General features: G+C 38.9%; 1 protein-coding gene across 2 annotated transcripts in view; it reads left to right on the forward strand.

Annotated features, from left to right (window-relative positions):
• Nucleotides 1-12,380, forward strand: part of THSD7B (thrombospondin type 1 domain containing 7B) — an 818,519-nt gene that overhangs the window by 716,765 nt on the left and 89,374 nt on the right. For both annotated transcript variants that reach the window (XM_087858825.1, XM_045782780.2), the window contains exon 16: nt 7,233-7,366. In XM_087858825.1, the coding sequence (XP_087714951.1) occupies nt 7,233-7,366 (134 nt within the window). The remainder of the gene's footprint in view (nt 1-7,232; nt 7,367-12,380) is intronic.

Genomic DNA, 12,380 nt, shown 5'->3' on the forward strand with positions numbered 1-12,380 from the left:
CAAGCCTCAGACCAACTCTTCCAGAGTTTTCTGGAAGTACGCATGATATCGGCGTGGGGAGGTTGTTTTTTCCCTCCACTTCAGTGTGACTGATAACTGCAATCTGTTCTATGAAAATCCAGTGGACCACCGTGACAGTAGTCCCTGGCAAGCTAAGAGCAATCTACAAAATCCCATCTGATTTCTTATCATAACACAACATGGCAGTGGGTGGCATCTCCCAGGGTGTTGGAGTGAGTTTCCCCCTCTTATTCTATCTTTTATGCTTGTTTACATAGTGCTGAGGTACAGAGTGTGGGCTTTATATTTCAACTTGCCCTAGCTTGTCTACGTCAATATGTTCCCTCAACTCTGTACCACATATCAGGTGCAGAGGGAGTCCGATCAGTGCCCGTGTGTGTGTGTGTGTGCACGCGCGTGTGCGCTTTACTGTAGAATATCATGCACTGTATGGGATCTCCACAATCATCATTTTTTTTGACTGTCCATTACCATGCAGTTCACTTTAAGACACTGGTTTCATGGTCACTTCAATCATGCACAATAAGAAATGTAAATCTGGGGGCGCCTGGGTGGCGCAGCGGTTAAGCATCTGCCTTCAGCTCAGAGCGTGATCCCGGCGTTATGGGATCGAGCCCCACATCAGGCTCCTCCGCTATGAGCCTGCTTCTTCCTCTCCTACTCCCCCTGCTTGTGTTCCCTCTCTCACTGGCTGTCTCTATCTCTGTCGAATAAATAAATAAAATCTTAAAAAAAAAAAGAAATGTAAATCTGCTACCAAGGAAATATAGTATGATGGATTAAAACAAAAAAAAAAGTAAGGAATTGTTATTTGTTTGCCATTACAAATTATCTAAACTCCCTTAGCACAGATAACTGAGCTTTAACCATGGTACTTTACATGAGGACTTGGTGGGTCCCCAACATTGAATACCCTCTGTAAAGTTCAGGCCATGTGTAATATCCTCGAAGGAGGCAGGAAACATGGGGAAGGGGAGGAAGTACATGCATGACTTGGGGCCCTACTTATTCAGTCTTTGTACCCATACCAATCTCCACCCCTCTCCCCACTGTGGGGAGGAAAATAAGACTGCGTGAATGACCGAGCTGGCTTAGCTGTGAGTGGATATTCATCTTGATTCTGATGACGCTGTGCTTAAAAGATCATCAGTGGTATTCAGACTGGAGGTAAGGGGTTAAGTGCTTTAGACCATTAAAAAATGAAAGGGTAAAAAAAAAAAAAATCTGGAGTGCAGACATTCTCAGTAAGAAATATTCTTCAATATTCACTTTAGCAAAAGGCTATTCTGTACAAGATATCTTCTATCAAAATAGAAACAGTAATGTGATTTTAAGGCATAGCCTCATTGTTAGGTTTTTTTTTTGTTTTGTTTTGTTTTTTTTTGTATGTAAAGGCAGTAGTTCCCTGAGTTTTTGTTGTAAGGATCTTGCACTCTTAGCCAGCCTGGATAGAGAAACTTGCTAATGAGCAATTTCAAATTTAGCAGTGCTTTCAAGTTAAATTAAAACTTCGTTAATCACAGCATTAGCTGCATTCATTTGACGAGTGGTGGTGCAGTATGTCTGAGGTCATATTATTCATTGAGACTACAGACAATGTTTGGTGTGGGAATGCATTGACGGGCCCCTCGGTACAGTGCTGCAGTTATCAGCGTCTGTACGTCTAGCTCAGAACCTTCTGTTAGAGGATGAGGAATGTAGCCACCTCCACTACTTTCCTAATAAACTTCCCGTGGGCTTTAAAGTTCAACAGTTTGCCTCCAGATTTTGCAAATAAGACTCATTCACCATTATGAGGTTTGTTTTGAGATCTTTTAGTGTGAAAACTGAAAAGAAAACATATGATGCATATTTAAAAGCACCGGTGAATCTCACAAACCAGGCATAGTGATAAGCTCAGGGCATGCTCAGGAAATCTTTTCAACTGCTGTGTAGCTAGAGAAGCTAGCGTGAGAAAATGTCTTGGAAGAGGAAGACAGCCAGGGCCTTAGACTTGAACATTGAGGCTGGAACTGACAGTTGCCCACCTCGCAAGTATGGATCGCTTTATTCGTGATTTCCAGGAAAAAACCTGACTCCAATGCCGCCTCGAGCAACCCATTGCACAAACGATAGGCATGATGGTTTTCCCACAGATACCAATTTAAAGCAGTTGTGGAATTTTTTAACCCCTCATTCACGCAAAGAATTGCAACCATCTAAAAGTCTCTGGCCTGCTCTTGCTTTAAAAATGGAAGTTGGTTTTCTGAGATACTTCTTGGTTTTTTGAAATTATGAAAAGAGACTCCATACCTGGAAGCCTTAGGAGGAATTGCTTCTGCATTGATGATATAGATAGATAGATAGATAGATAGATAGATAGATAGATAGATAGATAGTAAAAGTCATCATCTACTATATAGACATCTTTGAAAATGCTGTTCTTGGTTTTCCCTTTCTAGGAATTTATAAATATTAGCATTATCTTCCTCATTGAAAAGATACTCTCAGAGCATGGCAATGTGCCCAAACAAGCCAACCAGGCAAAACCCACACGCTGTTTGCATCAGCAGACTAGAATTCTAAATTCATCTCAGTTTGAGCACCAGCCTAGTCATTCATCCTCCATGAATGACTGAGCATCTTCAAGTTTTATTTATTTTTACCTAGAAATAGGGATTCTGCTAACCTTGTGTAACTCAAATGGTCCTGATGATTGAGACCTGAGACATAAAATATCTTATATAAGCTGTAAAGTTCTACACAGCATTATATGGTATTATCGATAAGCAGCGGCCAGTGATGGGCACATTGTAAAGCATGTGGGTGCAGTTGCATGAGGACTGAACTGTAGCACCACATGTATTACGTTGAGTACAGACAGGTATGAATGCATGATTAACAGAAATGGAAGCAAAAGTTTATTTGGGTAAATGTGATACTTTCCAGTCATTCATAATGGCGGAGTGCATAACTTTGTTGCTGACTGAGATAAGGGGGCAAAACTTGGTTAAGTTGAGAGAGGGTATAGTATAGAGGACCCTTCTGAAGGGAAAGTGTGAACCCTGGAGGAGGAAAGAGAGGAAACAGACAAGTAGAGAAGGGCTGGTGGGAAAGTTCTTTGAATTAAGAGATGAGGGTCCTAGACTCGAGGCAAATTTGTACATCTTATGTTAAAATCTCACAACATTTGGGGGAGAATGGAACCCATAGAGCTTTATTGATCTCACCACTCCCAGAAGACCACTTCCTCTCACGTTACAATGGTACAGACCCTGGCTTGGATTTGCAGGAATTTCTGGTCCTAGATGGGGTCTTGAACTAATTGGCAAGTTCTACTAAGTAACTGCAGTGCCTAGCATGGAAGTCTCCAGCCTGAAGATTTCTATATGTTTGTTGACTGGCAACTTCACTGGAGCAAAGGGTTTTTACTACAGAAAATTGGAAGTCATGAGTTTTCCTTTATTTTTATTCTTATGTGGTTACTGTTTGTTTGCTTTATTTGAGCCCTTGACCCCTAGGATTCTGATATGCAGTAATGACATCTGCTGACTCAAGAGAGACCCTGCTTTCGAGTTTATGCCAGGGAAGTCTGTTTATAGTTGGAGACGAGTATCAGAAAATAGTACTTAATTAAAATGATCAATTACAATAAGCAGAGACTTATTTAATAAATATTAAAAGACTGACTCAATGAATGAGTTTATGATATGACTCTGTAACTAGCAAAATTATAAAAACACAGTTCCCCACTGAAGATGTAATAAATAGAACTCATTACTAAGAGAATGAAATGTTGCCTCTCTCAGAGGATTTAGATTTTTCAGTGGCATTTTTAGCATCTACGGCCCTATTAAACCCTGTTATTTTCTTCCTAATTTGTGCCATTTAGGAATGATTTTCATTTAACTTTGCCATGGCTCATTTCTCTCCTTCAGAACATTTCTATACGATTCCTTGATAAAGTCCATGCTTTAACACATTTCCATTATAAAACTGAAATAAGCACCAACTAAATAGCAATATGAAATAGCCAGAACATAAAGGACTGACAGGAGAAGAAATTGGCCAGCTGGGTAGTTAATTTTTATTCTTGAATGCCTGCTGCACTTTTTGCCTCTTGTGGTTGTTTTCAATCCTCTCTATAAGATTCCATGCCTAATGGACAGACAGTTCTCACAATTCTTAAGGAACAGCCTTTCTTTCCCATAATGAAATCATCAAGCAGCACCTTTTGATAACATAGTGATTGCTCTTCTTCAGCCCAGCCCCATAACGGAAAGAAAAGGTTTTTGGTTTTGCTTCCTCTTACTGTCCTTTGGGCTTTGTAAAATAACCCTTACACATTCTGTTTGGGGCCTGTGTTTGCTAGAGAATTGTGTGAAGGTCATTTAGCAACTTTGACCCCTTTAGATTCAGCCAGTTCTTTTTAAACCCGCTCCGTCCCCCATGTCTTGTGAAATACAGACATCATGGAAATCATGGAAACTTAGTTTCCACCTGCCTAAGACTCAAGAGTTTTTAAGAAGTCACCTACACAAATGCTGCTTGTCCAGGTCTGACTTTGGTTAGGGCTAGAAGCATCCTTAGGTGTGAAAAGTACAAATTGTGTTTCTTGAGCTTATTTTCTCAGTTTTATTTAAAGTAAAAAGTAGACTTATTATATAAAGTAAAAAGTAGACTTTAAGACCAACGTGAGAAAAAGAGCTAAAGTAGCGTGAGAAATAGGAAAGGGTTAAGAGTTAAATGTGTCTGCTCCCCCAGCAACACACAATGAGGCTCTAACCACCAGCACTGTCTCAGCCCCTGTACACATGCATCCTGATGTTGTAATTTGGCTACGAGTCGGCTTAAAACTGAGACTGTCACTGAGTACCAAGAACATGTCAACTAGGAGTCATGGGAAAAGCTGTGTGGAAGTGGTGGGGTTTACTTGGGCTTTGAAGGAAGGGTAGGGATTTATCAGCTAGAAGTAACAGTATGAGCGGTATTGAAATAGCATATACATATGGGGCAAAAAATCAAGTAAACTCATGTGAATCTTTTTTTAAGAGGTACTATTTTTTTACCCATTAGTTAAAAGGGTGGGTCAACATCTTCCTACATAGATATGCTCCCTACCTTCCAACAGCTTTGAATTGAGGTTAGCTACTCGGCTTAGGTGTAAATTGCAAAGCATCAAGAGTAAAAATAGTAAATGAAATATACAATCAGACATTCAAATGTGTATATCAAAGAAACATGCAACTACACAGGTTTTCATTTTTCTGTCTTTGGGCTTTATGTAGGAGTAGGGTAGAAATGTAAGCTCTGCTTAGTATTGATAGCTTTAGAAAAATAGGTCCCTCTCAGGATATTCCATCCGTTTGCTCTCAAATTCACACATGAGGAATGGGAAAATACTTTTTAAATTAATATTTCCATCTACTCCCTGTTTGTACAAAGTGCTTTGGCAGACTTTCATGTATCTCATATGAACGCCAAAGAGCTTTATTTAAATTATCTGATACATGTTGAAAAGTTTATAGAATGAGCCCACAAATTCAGTTCAGTCTTCATTTTTGTGATAGAGTGGAGTTGGCTAAACCCTCACCTGTCATCAGCTCACTTTCCAGATGTCTCTTCCATTGGGGTCATGTCTTTCCATTTTTATAGATTTTTCTCTTACCTCTGCCATGCTAGGAGTCGGGCAGTCTTTTCTCCCTTACAAGTTATTACCTCCTTATTCTAATGTAGGTTCTGCTTCCAGAACCTTTCGTTCCATTCTTGGCAGCATTCACAGCATGAAATGTGCTTTTTTTATTACTTAATTCCTTACTTTCCTACGCCCATTTCCACTTCCATTTTCCCATCTCCTTTCATTCTGCCCTCACGTATTTTTCACTTTGTGGTTTTCCTTTTCCTTGTGTGCTCTACGTGAGAGAGCCAAATAGAACCCCACGGTTAAAAATAGTTTCTGACATTATTTGTGATTCCTAAGATGTAGTCTCACAAATAACCTTTTCTCATTTGACTTCCATCTAACATGCTGACAGTGCTCCAATCTTGTTTTCTGATTATCCCATTACATACTGCATTCCCTCGCATTTAGTGGGAACCTGCAAGTAATGGTTCTGTTTGGATAGCACTGCCTAGTCGTCATTTACAATTTTGTGGAATTAGGCAGTGGGAGAAAAGAACTCGAGCTTAAGTTCTTATTTAAAAGGAAAAGCATTAATTAACTGTTCTGGTAATAGGTTGAATCAGTCTTCATCAGCATGCTATACTAGAGCCATCTTTGTGATCTAGAGTAACCTATCATGCAATGAAACTTTTTCTTACTGAGGGAGAGCACTGTGCTCTATATTGAGTAATGCATTTTAAGTTCAGTTTTAAAAAGGGAGGCAAACTCAATTGACTACCCAATGGGATACAATTTCAGGGAAAAAATCATCACAAACAAGTGCATGGGAAGTAACCTAAGAATTCATTCACTGTAATCATTGTTTTCACCATAAATTTGTAAATATTCACAGTCAGTAATCATGCCCAGACTCTAACAGTCAGCGGTGTTTGTCTTCTCACTCTCTCTCTCTCTCTCTCTCTCTCTCTCCCCCTCCCCCCCCCTCCCCCTCTGTGTGTGTGTGTGTGTGTGTGTGTGTGTGTGTTATAGCTATGCTCTGAAAACATCCTACAAATAGCTGAATTCATAGGAAGCCACAATACCCAGGAGGCTAAATGATTACCTGTTAGCATTGATCATTTGGGAGCATAAAAAGAAATTTCCGGTGCAAATAATACCACTTTTCTTATGCATTCTAAGGACCTCTTATATTCAAGAGTAAATCTTCCTTACATATATTTGTTTCAATTGATATCTTAAAGTACATCTGAGAATACAGTATGCCATATAATTGAGAGCTGGACCATCTAATAGATGCTGTGTGAGGTCTTTGAGGAAATGAAATGGTAATGGAATTCCTATTCTCGGTCGTAGGAAATGACTGTCCTTTGTTCTCCTCTGTGAAGGCATACCATCATGTCTTAGTTGATTTCCCCTGTATGTTTCTTTAGGCAAGTCAGTAATTTCAGAGAAGCCAAATACATCTTGCTTTTTGGGAGTGTAATTTGGCTGTTTTAGCCAGAGTATAGTTCTTGGGTTATGTTCAGCAGGCATTACTAAAAGATAGGCTCTTTTTATATAACTTGAATAGTTCCACATAATTTTTTTTTTCTTTTCCTCTTCTTGACAGGTGCATGAGGCAGTCCCATGCTACAGTGAATGCAATCAGTATTCCTGGGTTGTAGAACACTGGTCTCCATGCAAAATCCACAGTGAGCTGAGGTCTCTGCGCTGTGGAGGAGGAACGCAATCTAGGAAAATCAGGTGTGTGGAAATGGAGGCATTTGGGAAATGGGGCAATAGAACTTATATATTTTTATAAAAAACCAGAGTGTTGTTTATCCAAGTGCATTCTGATCTCCATACCTTATACTCTGGGTTTTGCTCATCATTAAGTTTCTGTAGAAGTGCTTGTGCCTTAACTGCCATGTGTACATTGGGATTTCCTCTGCAGTGCAGTCACAATCCCTACGGTTCCCTGCAAATGACTTCAGTGGGAAAGCTAACTGCATGGAGCAGGCTGGCATTCTTTCGCTGATTCATAGCCATAACTATTAACAAATCAGGAGATTTTGGCTGTGATATTATGTCTCTTTTTTGCCCTATGGGTAGTGTAGTTGATGGGCATTATCTTAATTTTGAATGTCAGTGGATTGAAAAGGTCAATTTAAACCCTCACTATTGGTCTTGGAACCTACAGTCTGAGAATACTTATGAACCATAGTGATGAATTTTAATATAAAAAGAGCATACCTCTGAAAGAAATTAGTGAATTCTGGGTTATTTACAGAGGGATCTTGTTTAAAGTTTTTGTTTTGTAAATACAGCAGTAATAAGCAAAGGAAACACTTGGTCCGAGTTTGTCAAAATGGCATATTTAAAAATGATTTGAAAGAAAATTTCTTTACCAACTGAGGATAACGGTAATAAATATTAGACCGAATAAGGGAAGACTAAAATATTAATGATAAACAATGGTTAGTATGTTAAACCAAGAAGAAAATATAGTTTAGTCAACTATTCAATTGCATGAGCACAGAGTATCATTTTGTGAGATTTAGGAAGCTCGGTTTCAAATGGACAGAGAGTTCGCAAATCCTGTAACTCCCTATGGAGTTAACTGTTAGACTGAAGTCAGTTGCTAAGGCAGAGCCTACTTATATATGTTGATTGTTCTTCAATATTGGCGAACTTAATGTATTCAGTAATTCAGTATATACCCACCATTTCTGAGACTTAGTCCCAGTGCTGCAAAATCACTGCTAGCCATGTTGGAAGAAGTAGTTACTGGTGAAACTATCACCAACCCAAGCAAATGGCTAATAGACAAATTGTCTTTCTTTCACTTTGTTCGTTCCCATTTCCTCTGGGGATTAGTGCGCTCATGCTGTCCCAGACTTTTTTCTCTTCAAAATCTATGTCTCCTGTCTTGTTCTCATGGTTTTAAGAAATGACTGATCAGCCTAGCTTATCAAGTAACAAGGAGATGAGCTGTGGTACCTCCCGCTGTCATCCCACCCAGGCCTCTTAGCAGTACTAAAGCAAAATCTCAGGAGAGAAAGGAAAGCTTTAAGAGAATAAATTGCTACCGACAGAATTATGGCAGGCTGACTGAGGAAAAACATACTTAAAAAAGAAGGCCTTTAAGCCATACTTCTCAGCTCAAACTTACAGAGCTTGATATAATACAAATAGCTACTGAATGCCACTCTGTTATGAGGTGAATTGCATTCCCCAAAAATCTATGTACTGTAGTCCTAACCTTTAGTACCTCAAAATAAGGCTATATTTGGAGATAGGCTTTTTAAAGAGGTAATTAATGTTAATGAGGTCATTGGGATGGGCCCTAATCCAATCTAATTCATGTCCTTATAAAAAGAGGAGATTAGGACACCTTGGCACAGAGAGAGAAGAGCATATAAAGACACAGGGAGTGTAATCATCAAGACAGTATAGTACTGGCAAAAAAACAGACACATAGGTCAATGGAACACAATAGAGAACCCAGAAATGGACCCTCAACTTTATGGTCAACTAATCTTCAACAAAGCAGGAAAGAATATCCAATGGAAAAAGGACAGTCTCTTCAATAAATGGTGCTGGAAAAACTGGCCAGCCACACATAGAAGAATGAAACTGGACCATTCTCTTACTCCATACACAGAGATAAACTCAAAATGGATGAAAGATCTAAATGTGAGACAGGAATCCATCAAAATCCTAGAGGAGAACACAGGCAGCAACCTCTTCAACCTCGGCCATGGCAACTTCTTGCTAGACATGTCTCTAAGGGCAAGGGAAACAAAAGCAAAAATGAACTATCGGGATTTCAACAAGATAAAAAGCTTCTGCACAGCAAAGGAAACAGTCAACAAAACGAAAAGGCAACCTACGGAATGGGAGAAGATATTTGCAAATGGCATATGAGATAAACAGCTGGCATCCAAGATCTATAAAGATCTTATCAAACTCAACACCCAAGAAACAAGTAATCCAGTCAAGAAATGGGCAGAAGACATGAACAGACGTTTCTCCAAAAAAGACATACAAATGGCCAACAGACACATGAAAAAATGTTCTGCATTATTCAGCATTAGGGAACTACAACTCAAAACCACAATGAGATTCCACCCCACTCCAGTCAGAATGGCTAAAATTAACAAGTCAGGAAACAACAAATGTTGTCAAGGATGCAGAGAAAGGGTAATCCTCTTACACTCTTGGAAGGAATGCAAGCTAGCTCAGCCACTCTGGGAAACAGTATGGAGGTTCCTCAAGAAGTTAAAAATAGAGCTACCTTATAACCCAGCAGTTACTAGGTATTTACCCCAAAGATACAAATTTATTGATCCGAAGGGGCACCTGCACCCCAATGTTCATAGTAGCCATGTCCACAATAGCCAAACTGTGGAAAGAGCCGAGATGTCCATCGATAGATGAATGGATAAAGGTGTGTGTGTGTGTGTGTGTGTGTGTGTGTACACACACACACACACACACACACATACACACACACACACACACACACACACACACGATGGACTATTAGCCATCAGAAAGGATGAATACTTACCATATACATCAACATGGATGGAACTGAAGTGTATTATGCTGAGCAAAATAAGCCAATCAGAGAAAGACAATTATCATATGGTTTCACTCATATGGATTATAAAAAAATAGCACAGAGGATCATAGGGGAAGGGAGGGAAAACTAGGAAGTCATCAGGGAGAAAAACTATGAGAGACTCTTAACTATAGGAAACAAGTTGAGGGTTGCTGGAGAGAAGGTGGATGGGGGCATAGGGTAATTCGGTGATGGGTATGTGATGTGATGAGCACTGGGTGTTATATGCAACTGATGAATTATTGAACATTACATCTGAAACTAATGATGTACTATATGTTGGCTAATTGAATTTAAATAAAAAAAAATATAAAAAGAAGACAGTTCATCAGCCATCTACAAGCCAAGGAGAGAGGTCTCAGCAGAAACCAACCTTTCCAGCACCTTGATCTCAGACTTGGAGCCTCAAGAACTGTGAAAAATAATTTTCTATTGTTTAAGGCACCTAGTCTGTGATATTTTGTTGTATGCTTAATGTGTATGATCACATTTAAATATGTGAAGCAGATTATCTAGGTATCTTGCATTCCAAACCATTATTGACCTTCATAACACTGTTATAATGAATAAAATAGCTTATCCTTCTCTTTCTTGAAACTTCCAAACTGGAAGACATCTTCATGGTTCATCTTGGATTGCAATAATTTATTAATTCAAAAAATATCCCATGTGTCAAGCAGTCTAAGCACTAGGGATAAAAAAAATGAACAAAAAAAGTTTCTATCCTCAAATAACTTATAGCAGCAGAGAAAAAGACAAACGCATAAATATAATGGAATGCCTTTGCTATGAAATGCCAAGAAAAAAATAAAATTCAGTTGGACTGATGGGGGATACTGTTTTGGAGAGGTTGGCCAGCAAAATATCCAAGCAGAGATCTGAATAAAATGAGAGACCTGAATGAATATAAAGATCTGTAGAAAGAAATCCCAGGGAGAAAGAGTATCCAAAGCAGAAACCTTCTTGGCTTGTTATAACAGGATGAATAAGAAGGTGTCCTGTATAGCTGATGCCAGTACTCAAATCATACAGTCTTCTAAAACGAGGTAAAAGGATTTTTTTCTAACTGCCACTTGAAGCCATGAAATGTTTGAGACAGAGGAAATGACATAGTCTTATTTACATTTGAAAGGACCTTGTCGGATGTAGAGAAGGTATTTTGGGGTATATAAATAGAAGCAGAGATGAAGGTTTCAAAGACATTCAAGTATTCCAGGTGGGAGACCCTGATGGTTGGACTGGGCTTGGTAATAATGAAGGTAGTGAGAAGGTCACATCTGGACTGTATTTGGAAGGTACAGACCACAGGATTTATTTATAAAGTGATTGTAGAATGTGGAAGAAAGAAAAGCATCAAAGATGACTGCTAGGTTTAGTGCCTAACAATCATAGGAATGATGGTGCCATTTGTTGAGATGAGGAATATTAGAAGCAAGTTTGAGAGAGAAAATCAAAAGCTAGCTTTTGAACACATTAAATTTGCCTTCCAACTGTGACAATACGGACTGGAGTTCAGAGAGAGACTGTTGTATAAATTTGGGCATCAACAGCTTATACATTTGATATATATTGATAAGAGAAGACATAAGAAATTGAGTCCTGGGGAACTCCAATATTCATAGGTGATAGCAAAGAGAAGGCTCTACAAATGAGACTGAGCAAGAGAATGAGGAAAACCAAGAAAATGGGAAGGCAAGAGGACTTTTCAAGAAAAAGCCAGCCATCAGTTGTTTCAAATGTTCTCAGAAATTTACTAAGATGACCATTGACCGTTGAGTTTGGCAATGGGGAGTCTGTTAATGATCCAGAGAAGAGGTTTCTCTGGAATGGTAATAAAAATGTGATTAAACGAAATTCAAGAGATAGTCGTGAAGGAAGTGGGGGGAAGGCTGTGGGAATAGCAAAATATGCTTCAAAGCAGTTTTGCACTGAGTTTTGAGTAGAAATGAGGTGACAATTGAAGGAACATATGGAATGGAAATTGATGATGCAGGATAGGTAACTGCAGGGGTATTTTCATTTGGGAACATTTTCAATTTCAGTCTTTTTTTTTTTTTTAATTTTTTTTTATTATGTTATATTAGTCACCATACAGTACATCCCTGGTTTCTGATGTAAAGTTCGATGATTCATTAGTTGCGTATAACACCC

The sequence above is a fragment of the Ursus americanus genome, chromosome 1 (genome assembly GCF_024610735.1).
Source record: "Ursus americanus isolate L20-20 chromosome 1, mUrsAme1.1.p, whole genome shotgun sequence".
NCBI lineage: Eukaryota > Metazoa > Chordata > Mammalia > Carnivora > Ursidae > Ursus > Ursus americanus.